Source organism: Felis catus, chromosome F2 (genome assembly GCF_018350175.1).
Source record: "Felis catus isolate Fca126 chromosome F2, F.catus_Fca126_mat1.0, whole genome shotgun sequence".
Lineage (NCBI taxonomy): Eukaryota > Metazoa > Chordata > Mammalia > Carnivora > Felidae > Felis > Felis catus.
In genome coordinates, this window is record NC_058385.1 from 22821564 (window position 1) to 22848514 (window position 26951).

Consider the following 26951-nt stretch of genomic DNA (forward strand, 5'->3'; position numbering starts at 1 on the left):
TTAAAAATGTGAGCAGAAAGTTTATTAACTGGTATAAAAATTTTAAGTAACATTAAAATTACCCAGGAAAGCTTCAAAAATCTTGCTTTACAAATGTTAGAAATGGTCTTAAAATGTTAATACTGAACTTACAGTTTAAGTTTCCTAACCTTGATGAGACTCAAATTTTTTATTATTAACTTCTGAAGAATGTAATTTACCATAAAAACAACTCTGACAGTTAAATGAATATATAGTCAGAAATATTGCTACTCTCAGCATCAAATATCGAGGAATTTTTCCATCCCTAGTGATTTGCTATTGTCATTCTGCCATTACATGATAAGTACCAAGAAATACGTATTTTACTAAATCATTTGTTAGTGAATGATATCTTATAAAATGAAACCGAAGAAGTTTGAATTTTAAGATGCCGTTCTCCAGAGAAAATATCCTAGGTTTAGAATTTGTTTCAAAATTGTGGAAAGGGCTTAGCTTTCACGGCTGTCTTTGACATCATCTGGCTTTTCATCACAGCTGAGTCTGGCTGAGAGGCAGAGATTCGGCTCTGGGGCTGCCTGCCGAGTGACCAGTCCTCCCGGGTCCTTCAACAAGCCACCTTGCCTCTGCTTCACTGGTTTTCCGATTATAAGATAGGAAGACTAATACTTCTCTGTGTATGTGTGAGAGCATCACATTTGTAATAAAGTCCACGTCTTCCATCATTTATACCTCTGCCTTCCACCCCAAACATAAGAAAATGTATGCTGTAGAAAAAAAGCAGTAAGCCTACCTTGGTTAAACTTGAACTTAGTTTGAACTGAAATCTGAAAGATGATTTTAGTCAGCATCAAGTTTTAAGCCTTGGAAATCATCTTAGACGCTAATGGTAAAATTTTCGCACTCAAAGCATTGTTTCATCCGTTGGTGCCAAAATTATCCTCGTGAAAGTTACCGCATTTAAGGAACTTGTGTGGACCTAGAATGGACATGTGATTGGTCTTGTCAATTAACGAAAAACAATTTCTTCTTCAAAAAAGCATTTTTAACTTAGCTGTTGGTTTTTCATTACAAAATGCTTCCTAAATCTTAAACGACATGTCCTGTTGAAAATTACTTGTGACTATTTTCTTGAAATTATTCTTTCATCAATTTATGGAATAATATATGGGCAATGTATATGTGACCATGTGCATATACACCTGTATAACATATTTTAAAGTGAGAAGATTTTAAGAGATTACAGAATAGAAAGAAAGAATGCGACATTCAAAGCATGGATACCTTAAATGACAATTTAACCCACCAATACAAGGACCATGGTGTAGTAATTTTAGTGCAAAGAGACATGTATTTTGTGTTGTGTGGGCCACCTCTTGAATGAGACTGACTCTGCAGAAGGCCAAGGACCACAGGAGCCTCGGTGTAGCAGAAATGAAAATAAAGGCACTACGTATCTTCGGAACTGGCCCGTAAATTTTCTTTCTCTTCTTCAGAGTGTGGCAATGACATGTGTTCAGGGACTTGGGCCAAACGGTTTTTGAAGGTTTATGTAGCACTGAACATGACTTGGTAAATATTTGGCATGTTTACAAACACATTCTGAAATATTTACATCGCCATCTATATAAAAATAAAGCTGTGAACAGCTGGACAAGAGCACTGATCTACTCGCCGAACTTTTTTCCAAGTTCCTTGACATCGAGGATTGCCAATTGCTTGCCAGTGGAGAGTTTGATTTCTGAAACGATATTTTGAAAATGGCAGTTACGCTAAAAGCAAACCAAAGAGAATTCTAATTTACAGAATTATAAATTGAGGGGTTTTGTTGTTGTTTAAAGAATGATCGTATTTGGAGTTTTGAAGTGCATGACAAATTGAAATTTAAAAAAACAAAGTGATCACAAACTGAGTTTCCCTTCTTTGGGTTCTGTCAAAGCAAGTTACAAATTCATCTCTATTTGAGGACACCCTCGTTGAGAGAGCAGTTTGAGGTTACCGTGTTCATTTCTCTCACTTGACCTGAATATATGAAGTGTTACACAGAGGAAAATGGCTCCCTAGTTCATGTGTATTAAAATTGATTGGAGGGCTCTGCCCAAACAATCTTTGTAATCACCTCCAACTCTTTGATTCCATAATGAAAAAAACGGGAGAAGCGAGAAGAGCGAAGCCAGATTATTAAAATTATTTTTTTTTAAGGGCGCTGGAAATTCAGCCAGGGTTCAAGGTACTTTATGGATACAAATTAAATTATAAGTTCATTTAAAGACAAAATATAGATGAGATATTCAGAAAAATTTAAGTCTGAATATCTGGTTTCTTACCCACTTTACTGCTCATGTCGTGTACTCCTTACAAAGGCTATTAGGCACAAGTGACTAATAAACATAAATTCAAGTTATTAAATATTAAAATACACTTTGGGAGTAATGACTAGCTGAGAAGGTTCACATTTTACCTTCTAATCTGTACTTTTACCAGTTCCACCTGATATACTTAAAACTGTAATCTACGTGCGACCAAAATTGGCCCTTGTCCGATAGCTGACCAGCATGAGGTCTACTCTTCTCTTGGTTAGGAATAGTGCCATTGGATTTAACTGATAAATGAGTACAAGACTGGGATAGATATTCAGGGTAATTAAATGTTTTCAGGGTCAATTCTTTTGGCCAATCCATAGGTTTCTATCAGTTTCTGATCATGCAAACCTGAGTCCACCACCGTCTCAGCCGTGGTTTTATGACCACCCCACTGAGCAGTGGTTCTGAAACATCACTGTGGGAGTGAATCATCTGGGCAGGGGTCAGCAAACCACAACCTATGGGCCAAATCCAGCCTACCTCTTGTTTTTGTGTGCTCTGTTAGTCAAGAATCGTTTTTTGTTGTTTGTTTTAAAAAGTCAAAAGAGGGGCACCTGGGTGGTTCAGTCGGTTGAGCGTCCGACTTCGGCTCAGGTCATGATCTCACAGTTCATGAGTTCAAGCCCCGCATCAGGCTCTGTGCTGATGGCTCAGAGCCTGGAGCCTGTTTCAGATTCTGTGTCTCCCTCTCTCTCTGACCCTCCCCGGTTCATGCTCTGTCTCTCTCTGTCTCAAAAATAAATAAACATTAAAAAAAAATTTTTTTTAATAAAAAGTCAAAAGAAAATCAAAATAATATATCATGACACAGGAAAATTATATGAAATTCGAATCTTCGTGTCCACAGATACAACGTTAGAACAGAGCCAAGTGCATCTGTTCAGTGTCTGTGGCTGCTTCCATGCCATGATGGTAGTTGAGTAGTGAGACAGACCATACGGCCCCCAAAGCTGAGAGTATCTACTCTCTGCCAACTCCTGACCTCGAAGATTGTTAAAAATCCACCCCCAAAGACTCTGATTCCATTAGGCTCACGTGGGGCTTGGGAATCCGTAGTTTTTAAATCAGCATCCAAAGAGGTTCGGATTCAAGTGGTTTTCAAAACACTGCTTTGGAGTGATCATGTTTTCAGTGGTCATTTGGCAGCATGGTCTGAACCAAGATCCAGATTTACCCATTCATCACTGATACAGAGCCTCTGAGTCCCACAGTGTAAGCAGGGCCCTGGATTCAGGAATTGCTACACAGAAGATTCTCCTTACTTGGGTTTTGACTCCCAAATCATGCCCTGATTTGCTGTTCAGGACACAGGACAAATATCTCCAAATAAAAACCAGAAAGACCCTTCAGCGAATGTCTCTCCCTTACCCATCCGAGTCCAGGCCATCTCCAGAACAGCGAAGGCTCACAGAGTTCATAGCTGGGGGTTGGCAGTCCACGCACACCGTGTACCCCTCCCGGAGATACTGCATCCATCGAGTCAGGGGTCGGTTTTCCAGAGCACAGTGATGAGTCAATGACTCAGTCTTGAACTCCATACAGTATCTAGAGCCAAAACAAAAACAAAACCAAAAACCCGCAAGAGTTGCAAGTGCTGTCATTAGCGGTAGCCTAATGCCGCAGAAAGTCTCGGGAAGGCTGCAGGCGCCGAGGATATGTGACAGACTGGAGAAGGTAGCGCCGGGCACTTTCCCAAGCTACGGCACCAGTCACACGAAGCCTTGTCAAGCCTCTCATTTGCCGAACGAAGACGATGGGTGATGTCCGACTGGCAACCCCAGTGAAGTGTGTGGTGCTTTTCCAAACCATGATCGAATGACCTGGTCAATGTGAATTTGCAGAAATTTGGATATCCCGTATCCCATCTAGTCTGACCACCAAATTGTGTGTAAAAAGCATATTTCCGTAGGAAAATGGCCCTCAATAACTTTGCTGATATCTTAGAGAATGATAGAAATCGAATAAGAACTGGCTTGAGCTTGGAAACATGTAAGCCCCCGGAGAGCTTGCCCTCGATGCCCCGAGCAGCACCCAGGCTTTTCTGGCCCCGCGGGCCCTCCCTACGCACCCCACCGGCTCACCTGCGTGATTGGCAATGACGGTGAGTTTAGACTCGAACCCAAGCATCACAAATTGGGCATCGCAGATAAAAGGAAATGGGAAGCGGAGATGTTTTTCTGTGACAGAGGCTAGTGTCGCCTTATGCTGAACTGTGGAAATCTCTGCGTGACTGGACTCCAAAAGCCCGGGGGGGAGCATCCAGACATGGGTGAATATTTTAGAGCCTTGTACTAAAAAGCAACATGATTTTACAATTCTTCAGGGAAGCAAAACATATTAAAACTCCTGCACATTGCATTTTCAGTTCTAATTAAGTAAGCTACAATGGGCTAGTTTCTTATCCATGGAATTATGAGCTGTCCTAGGTTAGATGGAAAGCGACTGGAGAGTCTGCTTCAAAGAGCCTTAACAGTGCTAGGCCGTTTATTAGGTACCTTTAGGTCCCGAGGTAGGAAATTCTGACGCAGCTTCAATCAACTTTCGACAGACAGCTTAACCCAGACGTCTCTTCATTATTTTCTCATTAAATTCTCCTAACAACGCCATGTGGTAGGCATTAATATTCTCATTTTTCAAGAAGAAAAACCGAGGTGGGACATCTCCAAGGTCTTACGGCTAGTGAGTGGCCATGTGGAGGTCTGAACATACAACTGTCTGGTGTCCCTATGCTGACAGCTGAAGAGCGGACTGCAAGTAGGCCCAGAGCTCCCTCCCAGCCTGTGCCTTCCTTCTTGATAAAAATCCTCAGAGCTGAGGTATGGGCCACATTCAAACACATGGGTGCTGGTGTCCGTGTTCCCGTAATGACTATAAGAGAAACATCCTTAGTATGATTGAGAAAGTGATATCCTCATTTTATGTAGCGTGTTTCTTGTTGATCAGACCTCAGAGACAAATCTTTGCAGCCCCACAAAAACAGGGCCCAGCCCTGTGGTAAAGAATCACATTTTATCCAGAGTCAAAGAACAAGTAACAGAAGAAACCCCATCACACCTCCTTGACCTTTATGGGCTGACTTGACCATACACTGGAAAAGCAGGAGCTGAAAAACTCAACCCAAACAATACAAAACAAAAACAGCAAATTACCCGCTGTCCTCTGTGTCTGTAGACCACTGTGGAGATGTGGATTGTCGTGTTCTCTCCTTGTTGAATGCAGAGGTAGTTATGAAGGCAGGGACTAGAAAAGAGAGAATGGCATTGCACACGTGCAGCCTAAAGCCCTCAGAATGACCTTTCCCAAACTTGGCGTCTGTCCTATCGAGAGCCCCCCATCCCTAAGTACAAAGGTCCATGGCACACCACCAAGGACTGAGACGAGGCCAAGGTACAGTGTCCCCAGAACCCAGCTCAAAGACTGTGTGGACACAGACGGGCAGCTACAGGCAGGCTTGTCCGCGGTAACAAGTGACACTGTGTGAAAAGGGGGCCAGGGTTAAAAAAAATACAAGAGGAAGCCATAAAAGATGCAGAGGAAACCAAGGGGGGAAAGGGAGAGAAGGTTTTTTTTTTTTTTAAATGAAAGGAAGAAAAATAGAAGAGAAAAGGGAAAGATAGGAAGAACAAAGTAAGGGAAGAGGAGGAAGAAGACAAAAGAGAGAGAAAGGGGGATGTAAGGAGAAAAAGAGACAACCAGAGAGAGAGGAAATGTGAAAAGGAGAAAATGGAAGTAGCAGAGGAAGGAAATGTAAGTGCCCCCCCGGGTCTCTGCAACAGCAGCCTGGAAGCCTCGCACCTGCCCCATGGTCTCAGAGTGACTGCCTAGTGCCGGCCAGCACATCGTCCTCCCCGTGCCAACCCTCAGCCTCGGAGAAGGAAAGTCAGTTTGTCCCTCTCCTCCTTCCTGTCCCCAACCCCAACCCAACTCACTGCTCTAGACAGGAGAGAAGAAAGGGAGCCAGGAATCCTCGCCTCCCACCTCTGCTCTCTTCTTTCACTGATTTTGTTTGTGCGTCTCCTTCCTATTTGCTGCTAAGTGTGGGGAGGCATCTGTTCCTATGTACAGTATAGCACCTGGAGATAACCTCCCGATGCCGCTCTGCTGTCACCTCAAGAAAGACAAGGCTTTGCCCTTTCCATCCCCGTGGCCCTCACACGTTTACGCACTTAGCAAGCATGAAGGCAACGAATGGTGGCTTGGTGGGTGAATGATGTCACGGAATCGCCACTGGGACACACAGATCCTACTTCCCTGTGGTCTTCTGTTCCCACACTGAGCCTTGCGGCTGAGATGGCTCAACAATCCTTCCTCCCTTTCGTTTCAGAAACTGGACCATCCCAGGAAGGGCAGACACCAGCTGACGTTGGCTTGCGCGATGCCAGAGTCATCGTGAGCAAGCTGGACGAGGGTACCAGTTGGAAAACAGATGCCTCGAGCCGACATGCTCACTTTACCTGGCTCCTTGTTGCCACAAGATGGCAGCCCTAATTCTTTTTTAGATTTTCTTAAGGAGGCTTTTTCATATTACTGGGGAACGGAACGCAGGAGTGGCCTCATACCTGGCGGCCTTTTCCTCCTACGAGTTGCAGGTATTGTTTGTGTCCTGGGTGCTTTGGTGCTCAGTCTCGTCAGTCCCATCTAGCGTGAGCCCTCAGAGTCTCAGCTGTGAGGCTCTGTGGCTGCGCTAACGTGTTTCATTGTTTTCCAGAGAACACGCCCCTCTTTCTAAATGTGACCGTGGCTTTGGAACTTCCAAAATCCATAGAGAGAATTGAAAGAACACGTAAGCGCGTGTATGTTAGGATCCTACCGCCTCCCTCAGACCTCGTCATCCGAAACACGAACATCTGAAGGATGTTAGCTTTCCCACCGGTTCTTCCCGTTTCTGTCCTTCTGCCGCGTTTCCCGGGTTATTCAGTGAGTGGACGATTCAATTGCTGCTAAGTCCACGTGGCCTTGTACCAAACTATGACATTTTCGGGATGTGTTTCTTTAGCTCAAAACATTTGATCTCCTCATTTTACTGCATGTTTTATTACAAAAGTTCAAAGGCAATGCACCTAACATATAGCTGGGGGGGGGGGGGGTGCGCAGGGAATGAGGTTAGGAAGGAGAAGGCAAGAATAGGACTATAATATCTGATATCAAATCCTTTAAAAAAGCGCTGTCATAATAATAATGATGAAGGTGAACAGTGACACACTTCTAGGTTTCCAGGCATAATGCTGAGCACCTTTCATGTGTTAATGCCTTTGACTCTTAACAACAGCCCTCTGGGATAGGTGCTATTATTTCCCCCATTCCACAGATGGGGAAACTGAGGCACAGAGAGGTTGAGGAGCGTGTTTAAGGCTCCCGTCTAAACATGGCAGGGTCAGGCGGTGTCTCTGAACCCACGCTGTCACTGCCTGGAGACTAATGTCATGTGGATCACAAGGTTTCACTATTTTATGCAGCATATTTCCTATGAATTGCTTACATTCTGCTTTATTTTCCCTTTCCGTCCCTAATCGCTATCTTTAACATGAAGTAACCTTTAAAAGAGGAAAAGAGGGGGCCCCGTCTGGCTCAGTCGGTTGAGTCTCCAACCGACTCTTGGTTTCGGCTCAGGTCATGCTCTCACAGTTCAGTTAGTGAGTTCGGGCCCTGAGTCAAGCTCCTCTTGAACAGTGCAGACAGAGCCTGCTTAGGATACTCTCTCTCTCTCTCTCTCTTCCTCTATGCCCCTCCCCCGCTCACACTCTCTCTTTCTCTCTCAAAATGAATAAACTCGAAAAAAGTAAATAAAGAGGAAAGGGGACTTGGTGAGCCCTTTCCCGAGTCCCCTCAGGCCCCAGGAGAGAGGGAGGGGTGGCGTGGGAGCTGTGGCCCTGGAGGGGTGGGGCAGGCTCACGGCAAAGATTAACGCCTGCTAGGACAGCACCTTGTATGCTTACAGCCTGCTTATTTACAAAGTACCTTCTCATGTGTCACTGGTCTTCACAAAAGCTTTATACAGAGAGGTGCCACGAATGAGGTGCTCTCGGCAGAAAACTGAGGCTCAGACAAGTTAAATGAAGGGAAAATACATAGTAAATGATGAAGCAAGAACCCCAACACAGGAGATAGCTTCTGGGTCTTAAGATCTACCGTCCACATTCAGTGTCAAACCTCTGAGGGTATGACCCATCATAAAAGCAAGCCAATGGGGCACCCAGGGGGCTCGGTCGGTTAAAGTGTCTGACTTAGGCTCAGATCATGATCTCACAGTTCATGGGTTCAAGCCCCGCATCAGGCTCTGTGCTGACAGCTTGGAGCCTGGAGCCTGCTTTGGATTCTGTGTGTGTGTGTGTGTGTGTGTGTGTGTGTGTGTGTGTGTGTGTGTGTGTCTCGGCCCCTTCCCTGCTCATGCTCTTTCTCTCTCTCAAAAATAAAAAAAACATTAAAAAAAATTTTTTTTAATAAAAGCAAGCCAGTAACTCTGGGACTTGTCTCTTCTGTGTCCTAGCCCCTCAAGACCTGGGCTTGGTTTGGTGGCACATTTTGCAGACAGGGGGCACTTTCTCCCCACATGATTTTTCAGAAAATAGACCAGGAGCCAGATTGCCTGGAGGTCTCTGACCCAGCACCGCTTTTTAATATTAATTTAATTTAATTTCCATTACTTAAGAGTGGTAAGTAATTTAGAAATTACTTTTGCCTTCAGTTCCACTGCAGCTTACGTGTGGAAGAACGTAGCCGGGTGCCCGGGGACAAAGGCTCTCAATAAAAGCTAGTTCCCCCTCCTTTCCCCTTCCTGGCAACAATATTCAAATGTAATAGAGTCTTTGTTAAGAGGCTATTTGCCAACTTCTCTGGCATCCTTTCAGCCTACCATTGTTCGGTTTTATAACAACTCGACTTCTAAAAGCGTGGCACGGCACATACTTACTTTGAACATGAAAGTAAATTGAATTTGCTTAGAAAATTTCATAAAGTCCTCTGACACAATGGGGTGTCCCCAAAGCAGGCTTAGAACCACTGGTCTGTAGGTACAGTGTAAACGAGGACAGAAGGAGAACATGACAGAACACCAGCCTGGACACATACAGGTTATGATACACATCGATCTCCTTTCAGAAGGAGTCCATATGTACAACTAAGACAATCATATGGCTTTTTGGATTTGTTTTTATGATAAAAATATAGTCAAGATATGCATTAAAGGAAACGGGAAAAATTCAATAGCTACTTGATCTTCATTAATAAGAGAGCTTCAGGGATGGGGTTTCATTCACTGGCCTCACAGGGCCTCCCTATTTCTACTCATTTACCAGAACCTGTAATTGCAATTTCATTTTATTATTATTTTAATGTTTATTAATTTTTGAGAGAAAAACAGAGCAGAAGAGGGAGACACAGAATCCAAAGCAGGCTCCAGGCTCTGAGCTGTCAGCACAGAGCCCCAACGTGGGGCTGCAACTCACAAACCACGAGATCGTGACCTGAGCTGAAGTCGGACCCTCAACTGACTGAGCCACCCAGACGCCCCTATTTTATTATTATTTTCTAAAATTTTTATTTATTTATTTTGAGAGCGAGAGAATGCATGGGCAAGAGGGGAGGGGCAGAGAGAGAGAGAGAGAGAGAGAGAGAGAATCCCAAGCAGGCTCCATGATGTCAGCACAGAGCCCCATACAGGGCTCGTTCTCATGAACCATGAGATCATGACCTGAGCCAAAATCAAGAGTTCGATGCTTAAATGACTGAGCCACCCAGGAGCCCCTATAACTGTGATTTTAGCTCTAATGATAACAGGAACAGCAAAGCAATATCAGGAAGAAAAACCCTGGGGCCCCTGGGTGGCTCAATCGGTTAAGCATCCGACTCTTGGTTTCAGCTCAGGTCACAGTCTCATGGTTTGTGGGATGGATCCCCGCATCGGGTTCCATGCTGTCAGGGAGGAGCCTGCTTGGGATTTACTCTCTTTCCCTCTTTCTCTACCCCACCCACCCCCACTCAAAATAAATAAATAAAACATAAAACTTTCTCTCAAAATAAATAAACTTAAATTGTGTTTTGTTTTGTTTTGTTTTGTTTTAAGAGGGAAAACCCCACAGGATTTAGAGCCCTGAGATCCAGGGTTAGATTCTGGAAGTCCTTCACAAATGCTGTCACCTCCCTGAGCTCCAGTGTCCTCTTGGTTTCAAGGATAATGATGCTATTCTACCTCCAAGGTAAGCAGAATAATGGCCTTTCAAAGGTGTCCACATCCTAATCTCCAAGACCCGTGAGAATATTATGTTACTTCATCAAGAAGAAGGAAAGTTGCAGATGGAATGAATGGTCGACCTTAAAATGGGGAGATTATCCTGGATTTTCTAGATGGGCTGAATCACAAGAGTCCTTCACAGAGGAAGTCGGAGGACGTTACTACAAAAGGAAGCACAGAGAGATGCAATGCAGCTGGTTGTGAAGCTGGAAAAGGGGGCATAAGTGGGCATGAGGAAAGGAATGTGACAGTCTCTGGATGATGGAAAATGCAAGGAAATGGACTGATTCTCCCCCAGAGCCTCCAGAAAGGAACACAGCTCTGCCAACACCTTGATGTTAGCCCAGGGAGACCTGGGTTGAACTTCTAGCCCACTGAGCCCTAAGATAATAAAGTTGTGTTGTTTTAAGCCACTAGGTTTGGGGTAGTTTGTTACAGTAGCCACAGGAAACGAATAGACTCTCCTACAGGATTGCTACGAACACTGAATCAATAATGTCTATAGGAGCTCTCTGCCGTGAAAATGTGAGGGATTGCTACTCCATGCACCAAAGGCTCCCGCTCTGTGCATAGAGTCTAGTAGGGCTCGGGGCATAACAGGTGACCACGCAGCAGGACGGAGAGCCCCCGGGGGAGGTGGGTGCTCCTTCGCCACGCTTCCACACCAATCTGAGCATTCTTCTATCATGGCACTTGCTTATCACCCTGAGTTACAATTAGTCGTGATATGTTTGTTGTTCGAGTCTGTTTCTCCAGACCCCAGCACAGTGCTGGCTGTTGTCAACGCTCAGTGGATCTTAAGTGAATGCATAGGAATCACGGTGACACAGGGCTTAGGGCAATCCACCAAATTCGATTTTCATGTCACTGCCTCATTTCCCTTTTGTGGCCCATCATTTTCCAAGGTGCATTCCACGGAACACTAATGATTCACTGAGATCCCCTTGGGAAAAGGGTCATTAATTGTTTTTAAATTTTTTAAATGTCTATTTATTTATTTTCTAAAGAGAGTGAGCAGGGGAGGGGCAGAGAGAGAGAGAATCCCAAGAAGGCTCCATGCTGTCAGCACAGAGCCTGATGTGGGACTCGATCTCACAAGCCGTAAGATCATGACCTGAGCCAAAATCAAGAGTCGGAGGCTTAACCCCTTAACCAACTGAGTCACCCAGGCGCCCTGGAAAAAGGGTCATTTATTCAAATAAGGGGGGAAAGCAGCCCATACCGTATCTCCCTCTTACAGAATGAAAATGGTTATTAGCATAATAAAGCCTCTGAGAAGTTCTTCCATAGAGAAAACTGTCCGATTTATCCCACATTTTCCTGACCTCCACCCTGTTTTGCATTGGCAAGCTTCTGCCTTCAGGAAAGTGTCATTTAAGTGATCCAGCCGTGAGTCGGGACTCAGGGAAGAACCACTAGCCATAGTTGGGCGAGAGCAGTGGTTCTGGAACCTCGGTGAACAGCAGAATCCCCTGCAAGCCTTGTTACAAGCACAGTGCTAGGCCTGGCTCCAGCCATTCTCATCTCGTGGGTCTGGGTGGGGCCCTGGGAACTTGCATTTCCAACAACTTCCCAGGTGAGGCCGATGCGGCTGGCTGGGGACCCCACTTTAGGAACCACCAGACTGGAATATTTGAGGAGTCCTGTCCCCCCTGACGAGCTTGTGACAGTGGTCATGATTTCTAAGACATTACAACAGGAAAGTGCATCTCAAGGACCAAAGTAGGGCTGCAAATGCCAGTGCCCCTGGCCCAGGTAGAGATTTCACCTCTCTTCCCAAACTGGATTTCACCTTACCTTAGTAGGAAAGGAGGCCACTGAGTCCAGATTTCTCCTGTTGGTGTTAGTTCAAAGTCACTAACACTTTATGGGGAGTCACATATGAAGACTGCTGCTTTAGAAAGTCCTCTTACTGGAGTTCGGTGGGAGGGGTGGGAGACAGGGGGAGGACATGCGGAGGAGGACAGGCCTGTGGGCTGTGCCAGAGGACAGAGGAGCAGCCACCTCCAGGCAGAGAGGAGACCCCCAGGGGGCAGGGGGCGGCCTCAGTGCTCCCTGGTGCCCTTCCTCCATGTTCCATAGCCTTCCCTTCCCTGGCCTTCCTGGCTGTCTTCCTGTGACCTGAACTAAGCCGAAGAGATACGGAGAACCGGGCTTCGAAGCGGTCTGTGGCAGCCTGGTGAGCACTGAAGGGTCAAATGTACTTCAGAAATACTTTCTACCAGCCAAACCCTGTAAATGAGCAAAGTGGCTGCTTTCCTGATCCACCAACACTAGGTTTTAAGAGGCATTCAAAAAATCAGTAATGTCCTAGAGCGACTTCCTCCCTGAGCATTTTCTACAGTGCTTCTGCAGAGCTCACGAGCTGAATGTGGTTTTGTTCCATGACCGCGTCTGCGAACACTAAACCATTTCCCTGGGAGTCGAATCTGACTGCCGTATCCACGAGAGGCCACTGCCCTGGCCCTTCTGCTACCCACTCCTCTACCAGACCAATAGTTTCTTTTCTTTTCTTTCTTTAATATTTATTTGTTTATTTTTGAGAGAGAGAGCGTGAGCAGGGGTAAGGGTGGGGGGGGGAGGGGGTGGGACAGAGAATCCCAAGCAGGCTCTGTGCTGTCAGCGCAGAGCCTGATGTGGGGCTCAAACTCAGAAACCATGAGATCAGGACCTGAGCCGAAACCAACAGATCGACACTTATCTGACTGAGCCACCCAGGCGCCCACGGAGCCATATTTTCAAATCACAGCTCTGACCACAGCACAAAATGCTACAGTAGCTCTTAAGATAAAGACCAAAATTCTAAACAGGGAGTTCCGGGGCCCTGTACTGAGGGGGGTGTCAGTACAGATGCTTCCTCTCTCAATGCCAGCCTCACTCTCTGTGCTCCCCAGACTCTGGCCTTCCTTCAACTTCTCAGATGGGCCTTGTGCTTCCCCATATTATACAAATGAGCCAAAGAGGGTCCCTAGGTTGTACACTTCCTCACAGCAGGCTGAGACCTGTTAGCTCCAAAGCCTCCTGGCAGCAAACTCAAATTTTTATGCATCCAATTGTTTTTAAAAAGTGCCAAACAAGCAGATTTTTAGCCATTTAGGCCCTGCCTGCCTTTCATACCCTGTGAAATTACAGCTGGCACCTGTGGGCCATTGATGAGCTTAAAACCTTGTAGATGTAAGACCCCAAGCTGCTCCCACCCTTGCTCTTTGAAACTCTGCCCCAGACACTCCACATCATGCTGGAGTTGACATCACTTAGACACAGAGCCCTGGCGGATTCCTCTTCTCCCTTGTTGGATGGTGGTCCCCACAACAAAGCCTCTGCACTCCCCCTTCTCCTGAACACTGTCCAAGCACTGCCTGATAAAGCTTACTGCCTATTACCACCTCTTGTGATCATTTTCCCTAGATCAACCCCCAAATCCCTTGAAGCCCCTATACCCGATATCTGGTTCACCATGCCAGTCTCTGCCTGGAAAACTCTAGGCTTCTCAGCCTTACCTCCCCATACTTAGGGAAGTCCCTTCCCCTCCCCCTCCTGTGGTTCCCCTCCTCCCCCAAGACCAGAACATCTCTCTTGCTCAGAACACCTCCCCCTTGTTTGGTTCCAGTTGCACCAAACTGCAGCTGTAATTTTCTGGGATTACTTTCCTAAGATCATCTGATTATCATCTTCCCCTGCCACCAGACTGTGAGCCACAGGACAGCATGCTCCAGGCCAGTGTATGTCACCAGCATAGCCCTGGCACCAAGCCCAGTGCCTGGTATCAGGCAGACTCTTAATAAGTATTTGTGCACAGAATGAAAAAAAGGGCCAAGATGGCTTGATGAGGCCATCAAACGTTGGCCTCAACGTATGACGTTGGCATAAAAACGTCCAGGTTCCTATGAAAAACATACGATCTTTGTGATCCTGAGAAGGCAGTGTTTTCCTCCATCAGATTCAATCCAGATCAACACATGGTCGGTAGCCCTTTCGCTTATTTCTTTGTCCGCTTCCCATGGCTCCCAATTCATTCGTGAGCCGACTTCCGGTCCCTCCATTGGCCACACCACCACCAGCATGATCTTGCCAAATCACAAATCTGATCACAACAGCCCCAATTCAGCCAGCTTGAGGGGAGAACTGGGGTTTTAGGAGGGTAATTTGACATTGTTTAGAAAGTAATCATTTTTCTACTACCTTCACGCGTGTATGATGAGTGTACCTGACTGAACAGGAATTAAAAGTGCAAGATGGGGGGCGCCTGGGTGGCGCAGTCGGTTAAGCGTCCGATTTCAGCCAGGTCACGATCTCGCGGTCCGTGAGTTCGAGCCCCGCGTCAGGCTCTGGGCTGATGGCTCAGAGCCTGGAGCCTGTTTCCGATTCTGTGTCTCCCTCTCTCTCTGCCCCTCCCCCGTTCATGCTCTGTCTCTCTCTGTCCCAAAAATAAATAAAAAAAGAAACGTTGGGAAAAAAAAATTAAAAAAAAAAAAAAGTGCAAGATGGATGGTTACCCTTAAGGGGCACTTACTCCAGTGTGAAACGCTGTCATGCTCCCTGAAGTCGCCGCCTTGAGTTTGCCACAAACCACAGTGCACACGTCCTTTACCCCGAGCGCGCACAGAGAGGAAGGGGCCACCACTGGGTTATGAAAACACCGAGGGAGGGCGGCGCGGCCTAGGGAGGCACCGATGCAGCTGACACTCATTCCTTTATCAAGCATTTCCCGAGCTTCCTGCCTACTCCGGGCGGACCGGCCCAGCCCACTGCCTGCAGCGCACGGAACTTTCCCCGCTCGGCTCAAGGCCTTTTACGGGACAAGACATGGACAGTCACGACAGACAGCAAAGGCAGCCACCACCGCGAAAACCTCAGTACCGAAGGAGTGCCCGCAGTCCTGGCCCCGGGGCGTCGAGTAGTCCAGGCAGCCGGCTCTCTCTTCCAGGGGCGGGCAGGGCGCGCCGCCGTTCCGAGGCTCCTGCCGCACCGGGCGCCTCCGCACGCGGGCCGCCGGCTTGCACTGGTCCCCGCAGCCGCTCCAGGGGCTCCACTCCCCCACGATGCAAGGGCGAGCTGAAAAACAGCACGGTGGGATGGGACGCTCACCTGGGTGAACCCATTGGCCTCCAGGCTGCTCCCGCCAACATCCACAGGCCAGTTCGGCCCACGCAGGCCGCGCGCTTTGCCTGCGCCCGGGAGCAAGGAGGGACACAGTCACAGCGGGGGCTCAGATGACATGGCCTCCACCCGCCCTGATGGTTAGCTGATAACCGGCACCTCTCGGTGGCCGACCGGCAGCTACTCTGGGATCCTGACCGTGGCTCTGAGCCAGGGACGCACCCCAGGTAAAGAGTGACGCCTGCCTTCGGGTCTTTCCTCATACTCCTTGGGCTTAGATAAGATCTTTGCTTCTGTTTTTCCTAGATTTTCATTTCATCCTCCCCTGCCCAGAACATTTTCATTGTAGAATACGTAAAGGGGAAAAAAATAAAATAAAATACCCGAGTCAATTCTTATCCCCATCGTGTGTCCGTAAGACATGGTTTAGGGCCACACCAAGGGACCTCTACACTTGAGGCTTCTCTTAGGTGCTCTACTATCATCCTTTATGCCTCTTAGACCCCGAAACTGTGAGGGCTGGAGTTTAAGGAAGAGCAACCAGAACCCACAGAAGTAAACAGTATTCATGGTCACGCATGACGAAGCAGAGTCGGGGGCAAGAATTTGGCTGTGGGGACAATGCTCTGGCCAGGACCGGAAAATCAATGCGGTTGTACATTTAACTTTCCCATTTAAAGTCCTAATGAAACTTTTAAAAGGACTCTAATGGGTTTTTAGGTGGCTTGAAACTGTAGCTAAGAATAAGAAAACAAAAGATGTACCTATGAACTAGAGACGAAAACTCTTTCTCACAAAATGTGACCCACTTTCCCTACTGTGTTCATACTTTCAAGCTTACAGCGTCTTCACCAAGAAAGCACTGTAACTTCTCTGAAATCTGGATTTGGACTTCTCACAGCTTGTACTTGAAGACTAATTTGGACCCACAGTGCTCTCCGGTTGAGGGTTCATGGACGTGGGAAGACCGATCGTTCGGCAGCACATAGCTAACCCTGACATGAAAAGGGTCACATACAACATAAACATGTCAGTAATTCAAAAACTTCAGACTGTTGTAAAACATGCATTTATTCATCATCTAAAAACTCATAGGCACCACATGTCAAGTACCTAAGGGAGCAAGAATGAGGCACATGAGACTGGTTCCCAATCCCTGCTACCCGCATATCCTTCAGAAAATCAGTAACAGTCCACTTCCTGCTCCGGTCATTCCTTGTGGATCCCTCCCCTTTTATTTTCACAATCCCATGATTTAATTGGGCCATAGAGCTAGCGGGATTTAAAAGAGTCTGCCGGGCTAGGAGCTGACTGAGAAGGACTCCTTCTGTCCTTAATTCTTCCAAAACCCAAATCTCTTCATCCCTGAATCTAGTTAGTCTTGCCCTGATGTGTTGGCCTTGAATGCTTAATAATGCACTTTATCTGTTTTTTTAAATTATTTTTTAGGGTTATTTATTTTGAGAGAGAGAGCGGGGAGGGACAGAGAGAGAGGGAGAGAGAATCCTAAGCAGGCTCCGTGCTGTCAGTGCAGAGCCCAACGTGGGGCTCAAACCCATAAACCATGAGATCTTGACCCAAGCTGAAATCAAGAGTTGGATACTTAACAGACCCAGACACCCCTAGTAATTCACTTTAAAAAACAAAACACTTGGGGCACCTGGGTGGCTCAGTCAGTTAAGCGTCCGACTTCGGCTCAGGTCATGATATTGTGGTTTGTGAGTTCGAGCCTGGCGTCGGGCTCTGTGCTGACAGCTCAGAGCCTGGAGCCTGCTTTGGATTCTGTGTCTTGCTCCCTCTCTGCCCCTGCCCTGCTCACGCTCTGCCTCTCTCGGTCTCAAAAATAAATAAAACATTAAAAAAAATTTTTAAATAAATGAAAAACAAAACACTTATTTCACAGATTAACATTGGACATCACTGTAAAATAAAAATTTGCCATGGCATTAGCTCAGAATTTAGTGATCTGGCCTTGGTTTGAATACATGGTATCCATATTATAAAAGATGACATTGGAGACACTTTTCTGACTGAATTTAGTTTCCCGGTATCTCTTCAGCATTTGTGTCTCATGTGCAATGTTTAGTTTGACCCATAGTTAACGTCCTCAGATCACAGAATCACTGAATCAGTTGTTGTTCCTGTCAGTTCAGGTTTGACTTTGCAAAACACTAGGTCTCTGGTTTCCAATCCATGACTTTAACAGCCTCATAAAGAAAACCAGAAAGTTCTGGGTCCTGAACATCATCTCGATGGCTTCATTGTAAGATAAAATGAAAAAAGTTCACCTAGTAAAAGTTCACGACTAAAAAGGTGTTCTGCAAAATATTTTGAGTTGGAAGAGGAATCTGAGATATTTATTCCTATTCTGTGCAAAAGATTATATTCATGATTAATTTGTGAGCTTTAAAAAATTTTATTTTAATGTTTATGTATTTTTGAGAGAGAGAGAGAGACAGAGAGACAGAGCATGAACAGGGGAGGGGCAGAGAGAGAGGGAGACACAGAATTCGAAGCAGGTTCCAGGCTCTGAGCTGTCAGCACAGAGCCCAATGTGGGGCTTGAACTCACAAACCTGGAGATCATGACCTGAGCCAAAGTCGGATGCTTAGCCGACTGAGCCACCCAGGCGCCCTTAATTTGTGAACTTTTGATTGTTTGGGTTGCAATTCATCATAGATCATGAGAGATCTTTGGTCACGGAGGCTAGGGGAAGTACGGGAATTTCTGACAGATCTATCATTTCAAGTCATATATTACAACTGCATGACACAGGTTTCCTGTGAACTCGTCCATTAGTATTCACATCTATAGCCAGCATATCAAAATATTCTTTCTTAAAATCTGACTTTCTCAATCTTCACATTTCACTAGCTGTTACTGGAGGTCAACAGACCTGGCGAGCAACATGATCGTCTCTGACTCCAGGCTTGTCACAGCTTCCCAATGTCCTAATGGTTAGAGTTTAACGACATCATCCCACCCCTTGTACAATAAAACAAAGCTTAGGTTTAGTGGATGCCAGAATGCTGGGCAAGCCGTTTTCTTTCTTCCTTTGTTTCAACTCCATGGATTTGAATGCAAGTAACTTATTTGGGAGGTGGTCCCAAGGAGTGTAATAAGAACAGAGACAGAGAAGGAGACACTGAAGAGAACACAGACATAGACCCCCTGCTTTAGGCCCAGTGGGCACCCCTGACTCCCAGCTCCCTACGAAGTTGGATAATGGATAGATCCAAACTCAACGATTATCAAATCTTTCCTGAGGTACCGGCTAGTCCCCCCCTCCTCGAGAGCTTTCTGGTTATCAGATGTTCCTACCACAGCCACAGGGAGAATGGCCAAGAACAGTGAAGTGAGTTATATATTTCAGCAAGGAATCTGCACAAAAAAAGAGTTGAGCACATTTCACATGTCCTAACAGGAGGGGTATCCAGTCATTTGCAAGTACAATTACCTTACCAAAGATACCACTAATCTTTAAAAATATAATAATAATAATAATAATAATAATAATAGTAAATGGCTTTTTAAACTCTCTTAATGGTTTGCTTTTGAATTTGGAATAAAATCAACCTCTTTGCTGTGGCCTACAAGGTGCTGTATGACCCAGCCTGTGTCCCTCCCCCGCTCACCTGGAGTTGCCCCCCCACCACCCCCACCCCACCTCCACTCCAAGCTCCAGCCATGCTGGCCTCCTTACACCAAACTCTGTCACACTCTGGAAGCTTGTTATGTGTTCCCTCTGCTGGGATTGTTCTTCCCACATTGGGCATGGCTGGGGTTGGTTCATTCCCTAGGTCCCAGATGAATTATTTCCTTTTTTTTTTAATGTTTATTTTTGAGAGAGAGAGAGAGAGAGAGAGAGAGAGAGCGAGCGAGCACAAATGGGGGAGGGGCAGAGAGAGAGGGGGAGACACAGAATCTAAAGCAGGCTCCAGGCTCTGAGCTGTCAACACAGAGCCCAACATGGGGCTGGAACTCATGAACCGTGAGCTCATGACTGAGCCAAAGTTGGACTGTTAACCAACTGAGCCACCCAGGCGCCCCCAGATGAATTGTTTCTTTTTCAGGGAGTCCTTCTCTGGCCAGTTTATCTAAGTACTCTCCCAGTGCTACCCCCAGCCTTCCACTTGCCATACCACAAAATACTTCCTCTCAGAGCTCAGTGTTCCCTGCTTTATAATATTTTCATGATTCATAATTATATAGCGTACATATTTATTTTTTGTATTTATTGTCATTGAGCTTTTCATTTCATGCCTCGTGCTTGGTACTTGGTAGCTGCTCAATAAATATTTGTTGAATGGATGGATGGACAGACGGACAGACAGATGGATGAAATGGCATTGGACAAATTCGTCCTCCTTCCTAAACAATTTTCTATGTTGAAACCGATTCTGGTTTGCTCCTATCATTAGTTAGAAGCCAAAGAACTGACTCAGGCCCCGGAGTGGGAAGGAAAGCTGGTGGAAGGACAGGAGCAAAACCAGAAATTCCCATAGCCAAAAATATGGGAATTCTTTTTTTTTTTTTAATGTTTATTCACTTTTTGAGAGACAGAGACAGAGTGTGAGCAGGGCAGGGGGCAGAGAGAGAAGGAGACACAGAATCCGAAGCAGGCTCCAGGCTCCGAGCTGTCAGCAACAGAGCCCGACGCGGGGCTCGAACTCACCAACTGTGAGATCACGACCTGAGCCGAAGTCGGACGCTCAACCGACTGAGCCACCCAGGCGCCCCCAAAATATGGGAATTCTTAACCTGGGCAAGAGTTGTCTGAGCTCTGCTGGCAAAGGTGCCCCCAAAGGGTGTTGCTGGAAGGAGCTTGGTTTTCTGTGCCTTCAGGTTACGTAGCTCTTGGCTTCTCCTGGCAGCCGCTAGTCCTTCAAATCCTTTCAAATCCATTTATATCTCCCGTCAGTACCACATCTTGAAAATAACAAGCTTCTTTCATTTTATTATCAGTGGCATGGAGTGGTATTTCCTTTAATTTGATCCAAATTTCCCTCACTCAAGAATTTCAGAATATGGGGAAAAAATATCGATGTTTATCTTATCCGTGCAGCTCATGGACTTAACGTTTCAGGGGTTCGCCGTCCCTCTAGCATGAACTTTTCAGGTTGATGACTCCAGCTGTCGGACCCCTCTTTCTATAGACACTCTGCCCTCTCAGAATGACCCCTGGGCCTTCTCCAGACCCATTCACAGCCTTGGTGAGTGGGGGCACCCAGAACTAGACACGCTATTCTGTCTTAGGCACCAAAAGGTAACTAAAAAAAACATATTTCTAATGTTTCTTGTTATGCTACACAAGCGCGCATGAACACACACACACACACACACACACACACACACACTGAGCTGACAGCCAGAGTCCTTCATTTCATAAATATAGTTTGGGTTATTTCTTCTTAATATAAAACCTTGCTCTTATTTTCATGCAGTGTCTCCTTGGTTAATCACAGATCTGGCCCTGCCTGCTTGGCTCTTTGCCACCTAAAAGTTCAAGGCCACCCACGAACAAGTGCTTTCTTCCTCATGTTGTTAAGTTCAAATAGTCCTAGCCATTCCTGCGAAATATTCTTTTTTAAAAAAATTTTTTTAAATGTTTATTTATTTCTGAGAAAGAGAGATAGAGTGTGAGTGGGGGAGGAACAGAGAGAGAGGGAGACACAGAATCTGAAGCAGGTTCCAGGCTCTGAGCTTGTCGGCATAGAGCCCGGCGCAGGGCTCGAACTCACAAACTGTGAGATCGAAGTCAGGACTGAAGTCAGACCCGAGCTGAAGTCAGACGCTTAAACAACTGAGCGACCCAGGCACCCCGGAAATATTTTTGTAATTTACCCACAGCAGTACCATTACCACATAGCATTTGTTTCCTGACATTGTGTGGGAGAAAAATACAGCATCCCCTTTACCACACACACACACACACACACACACACACACACACACATCTCATAGTGACACAATTTTAAATGTCATAGGCCTTTCTCCCTTTTTCTGAGAAATCTTGTCAAATCTTCTCTGAGGGTCAAATGAGACTATATTGCCCATGTTCCCATTTGCTCCCTACCCCACCCTCCCTGGAAAGCTCCAACAAAATGATCAAGTATTTTTTTTTCATCTTGCATAAACCATTATCTGGCCACCAGTGGGTTTTTTCTTTCTTTTGAGACATTAACTGGTCAAGTTCATGAAATGCTAGCGAGACAATAAAAAGGACTGCCTCATTAGAAAAACAGAATTTTAGGGGCACCTGGGTGGCTCAGTTGGTTAAGTGTCTGACTCTTGGTTTCAGCTCAGGTCATGATCTCACGGTTTGTGAATTTGAGCCCCGCATCAGGCTGTGCATTGACAGCATGGAGCCTGCTGGGGATTCTCTCTCTCCCTCTCTTTCTGACCCTCCTCTGCTCTCTCTGTCTCTCAAAATAAATAAACTTAGAAAAATTAAAAAAAAAAGAAAAATAGAATTTTATATACCATATAAATGCAGAAAAAAAGGTATACAAATCAGTAAGATAATTATGCTTTTACTGGGTAGTAAGTTTCCAGGGGAGTTGTTTTCTTCTTTTGTGCATCTCTGTATTTTCCAAATTTTCTGCAACAAGCATATTTTTCAGTGAAGGAAGGAAAATGTTATTTTTGAAAGGACAGGTGGCTGGGGTAGATAACATCCCCTCGGTGGAATGACGGCTCAGGTTGTTCTGACAACCACGAGAGCTGTCAGGGGACTGTAAAGAGGCGCAGGACACATTGTTTGCCCTTGAGGAGTGAGTCAAAGGAGAGAGAGGGCTCACTCACTCCACCAGTATTTATCTGGGGCCTACCCTGCAAAGTGCACAGCTTCTCATAAAGCCTCATTGCTCTGAGGGTCCAGACATCATGTTTAAACATTGGGCTCCAGGGGCGCCTGGGTGGCGCAGTCGGTTAAGCGTCCGACTTCAGCCAGGTCACGATCTCGCGGTCCGGGAGTTCGAGCCCCGCGTCGGGCTCTGGGCTGATGGCTCGGAGCCTGGAGCCTGTTTCCGATTCTGTGTCTCCCTCTCTCTCTGCCCCTCCCCCGTTCATGCTCTGTCTCTCTCTGTCCCAAAAAAATAAATAAACGTTAAACATTGGGCTCCAGACTCAGAGTTCCTGGGTTCAAATCTCACTCCATCACGTATTAGCCGTATGCCTTAGGACAAATTGCCCAACCTCCCAGGGCTCTGCTTACCATGGTGGTGGGTCGTGAGACCTAAGTAAGAGTACAGCTGTGAGGTGCCTGGCACAGCGTAAATGCTGGAGAAGAGCTGACAATTTCACCCTCCTGCACTGAACACCCAGGGCTGCAGCCCAAGCCTGCAAAGTCAAGTCATGTTGAATGCTGGCGCCAGGCTCTGCTCATTTTTCCTGCAGAGACAAAGGCAGGGGAAGCCACACGCTGTCTCTTGGGCCGCTATGGTTCCAGGAAAGCCTCAACTTTCTAAAGTTGACTGTGACATCCTTTCCTTGGGTCAGCTTTGGAGCCCATAGTTTCAAGGACATTGCCCCTTCTCCTTCCAGTTATGAAGTCAGCAGATATGGGCCAGTTAGTTTCCTGGATTCCCCATAAATCTAGGAGAAGAGACTGCCTCACACAGGCTACTCAATTTTTTTCCTGCTCCACTTGGGTTAATTATGACCTTTTCCTGAACTCGCTCCTCAAAAACCTACAGCCCACTGTTTCTGTGATCTTAGAATGCAGACTCTAGGACCACAAGTGTGGTGAGCCTGATATCTAAGAAGTTCTTCCAGAGCAGGGTATAGATTTGTCCCTCCTCTACCTCTCCCACCCCTGGTCTCGCACAGCCAATGGAGAATTTTTCTATTCTTTTGTTGGGGGGGAGGGTCAGTAATGGAGGTATAGAATTGTTGTTGAAACCTATGCCGTCACCATAACGAGATTTTTCTGAGATCATTCGTCTCAGAAATTTCTGGCAGTTCAGCAAATCCATAGGCCCAATAACTTATTTTTATTTTTACAAAGTAAAAAAAATAATAACTTCCTATTTAGAAAGAGAAATTCCAGGATTTCACCTCTTAGCCACACCAAAAAAAAAAAAAAGTGTTTACAAAGAAGAAAAACATCAGAAGGAAGAGAAGTAAGGCATTCTTAATTCTACAGACATGGCTCATTTTTGGTTCACATATAATGTAATTTCAGTCAAAAAGGTTTCAGACAGCATCATTAGGTAACATCACATGGGGTAAGGAGAAGAGATTCTAAGGGTGTTAATGGTTCTATGTATGTGGAGTGACTGGCAGGCCCTGAGCTGCTACACCGTGATGTATTTAGGAGTAAATCACAGCCATGCGCCACAGATGTGGCAGGTGGCAGCCTGAAATCAGGCACAGTGGGTTCAGATGTCACCGTGCTGCCCATTCACGTCCACTTAGCAATGGGGGAGCCCTGGGAAGGCCCCAGCTCCCTCATCCGTAAGCCGCTCCCACAGGCCCCGAGAGTCAGCACAGTTATGACGCTGGCGTGGGGCTGAGGCACTGAGCATCTTAGCTCCGTGGTGCCCCTCTCACCCTCAGCTCTGCAGGGAGAGCAGGCTCCGTCTTCCAAGTGGCCCACTTCCAACTGTGTCTATTTTCTTCCTCTTCTCCCAAGAAACTTCAGGCACAGAGAATTTACCAACTAGGAGCCTTTTAGGTCCTGTGTCTGCTTCTGCTCGGGCCTGCGAGGTTCTCCGCTAACTCCCTGGGGAAGGGCGTAAGGCTGAATATGCTTTTTAAGATTCTTTTGGGCCCCTTTCTTTGTCTGGTTTCAGTTCCCCATGCCCACTGTTCACAGCTCTTGCCCAGGCACCAAGTTGCTGTGATTTCTTTCTGAGCCCTTGCCAAGGTGATAAGGTCATCTCTTCTCTGCTCCTACGTACCCAATATATCCCCACTCCCAAATGACAGACTCTTTGTTTTAATGTTTCTACCTCCTGGACCGAAAGTAAGGGATTTATTTGTAACCACGTACAGACAACTCCTCATAGCACTGTAAGGCTTCACTGGAAAGTTCTTCTCATGACTCTGGTCTGTCCTTCCCCATGCCTCTTCTGTGCCCGAATCTCTCCATATCTAGCTGCGTTCACTGTCTGTCCTGCTGGCCAGGGCAGCCTCAGGGCCCCGCCTAGTTCCCGGCACAAAAGGCAGACACCCACAGGTAACTGCTGAATGACCATGTGATACTTTCCTGCTAGAATTCCCCTTCCCCTTCTAGAGACTTCTTGCTCATTCTCCAGGACTATGCTGGCACATTACTTCCTCTGGAAGGTCTTCTGAGTTGTTCCTTTCTTGCCTCCTGGATCCCTTATTTTGGCACTAAGCACGTAGCAGGTGGTTCGCAGGTGTATTTCCCTGCCTGACCGTGAACTTGTAGGGAGCAGAGACTGTGTCTTCATCTTCTTTGTATCCCTGTGCTTACCACAGACTAGGGCACATTATCTGGTCTTCAGGAATTCTGTATTTACAATGTAAGTGAATCACTTGTGAGAAAGTGATTCTGCCATAGTGACAGAGACTTTGCTTGAGGGACCTAGGTAACTGAGGCAAATGGGAGTGTTAGTAGGATGCTCTGCAGGGGCGGGGTAGGGCTGGGGACCCTGGACACTACATTTCCTAAATAACTGACTCTTTACCTTACTTCAGTAGCAAAATACCGTGGCCTTGGAGCAGAAGAGGGAAAGAAGCTTATCAAAAAGAGAATCAATATTCACAAGTAAATCATTAGCTTTCAAGCAGGGTCAGGGAAATCTTAATGTTTTTCAATCGTGTTCCTTCAGTACCAGGTCTGGGTGATATCTTGCCATGGGCCAGTGGCCTCTTCCAGCAAGGCGGAGGCAGACAGCGCCCTCCCCCGGTTCCCCGAGGAATGACGCAGACCCGCGGGTTACTCTCCCAAGAAGATGCGGAGGAAGTCACAATGTGGAAGTCCTTGAGGTCAAACCCTAACGTACACGAGGCATTTTGGGTGATGAGATTAACAGGAAACAAGGCTACTTTTATTTCTAGAGCTGGCTTCTCTCAGGTAAACCTTGTTCTTTAGAACCATACTCCCCATTTCATCTTTTAATTTAATTAAATCAACACCTATTGAGCCCTTAACCAGGGGCTGTGCTACTGAGGGAAATTTAAAGATGAAAAAGGCGGACCCTCAAGGAAAACCAGCAGGATTAAAATATAATAGGAACCCCCAGAGAAAACCCTTTATCGTGCTAGATAGAGAAAATTGAACTCAAGGAGCAGATCAAACTCCTCTTATGAGAAAGGGGCTGTGCTACTTGCTGGAGTCTAGAGGTGAGGACAACTGTGGTCCTCCAAGAACTTGCTCTGCACAAGTACTCTACCAGAGCAAGCCCTTGGCTCTGAGCGGGAGAATTACACACCCCTTCCCTTATCACTTGTCACAAGTCACTTCAGATCCCTGAGGGTTAACAGAATGAAAATGGTGGAGCCTGGCCCAGGGGCATGCCCTTGGAACCTGGCATGCCATCTTCGCAGGTAGGAGGTGGCCCCACCAGACTGGGGTTCCTGAGCCCCAACAAGCTTCCAGGAGAACAGATGGCTCCAGGCCCTTCCATCCAGGTTCCGGTGGGGAGAGGTGCTTTGGAGTGGTTATGTCCACATGGAGAGCACTGCGAGATCCCTGGACGCAGGTATAGCTGAACGGAAGGGACTGGACAATCTGTGCCTGGACACAAGGAGCTGGAGGACCCTAGAATGGAGGGAGCTAGATGTACCTGGGTGGAGGGGTCACGGGTAGGCCAGGCTAGACGGTCTGGACACGCCAGGATGGACAGGGCTGGGGGAGGGGGGGGGGGGGGGTCCTGGCTCTGGGGCCGCGGTCCTTGCTGTGGGACCCTGTGCCCTTCGGCTGCTGGTGAAGGGCCGACGCCCCACCCTCGGCGCCGCCACCCACCTGGGCACGCCCTGGCGTAGTCGAAGCAGCAGTCCCCCGTGAGGCGGCAGGCTTGGTCGCAGAAGCACGTCCCGTAAACCCTGTCCAACCTCCAGCCACGCACGAAGCAGGCGGCGTCCCGGCCCGGGCAGCAGCGCCCCGCCTCGGCGCAGCCGGCCAGGGTCCCCGGCCACAGCCGCGCCAGCGCGCACAGCGCCATCCACAGGGTCCTCATAGCCAGAGCTCCGGGCGGCGCCTGCCGCGCCGCAGATCTTCGGAGCGAGCGGTGTGCTCCTCGGAGAGCGGCGGCCCGGAGCAGCCCCAGCGGCCCGCGACGCGCAGCCCGGCCCGGCCCTGCCCCGCG

General features: G+C 47.0%; 1 protein-coding gene and 1 long non-coding RNA gene across 3 annotated transcripts; one reads left to right on the plus strand and one right to left on the minus strand.

Annotated features, from left to right (window-relative positions):
* Window positions 1-26951, minus strand: SBSPON (somatomedin B and thrombospondin type 1 domain containing). 2 transcript variants are annotated; one of them, XM_006943264.3, is made up of 6 exons: window positions 26609-26940; window positions 15433-15627; window positions 5492-5582; window positions 3711-3887; window positions 1655-1720; window positions 1-958 (listed from the first exon to the last, which is right to left on the minus strand). In XM_006943264.3, the coding sequence occupies exons 1-6, from the start codon at window positions 26820-26822 to the stop codon at window positions 940-942; spliced, it is 762 nt and encodes a 253-aa protein (XP_006943326.2). In that variant the 5' UTR covers window positions 26823-26940; the 3' UTR covers window positions 1-939. The 2 variants fall into 2 exon arrangements, with proteins under 2 accessions (XP_006943326.2, XP_003999940.2); XM_003999891.4 differs by having other exon boundaries at window positions 1-1720; window positions 26609-26951.
* LOC123383020 lies at window positions 3887-10988 on the plus strand. Its single transcript, XR_006592206.1, has 2 exons — window positions 3887-7259; window positions 10405-10988. It is a non-coding gene; the product is annotated as an uncharacterized LOC123383020 (long non-coding RNA).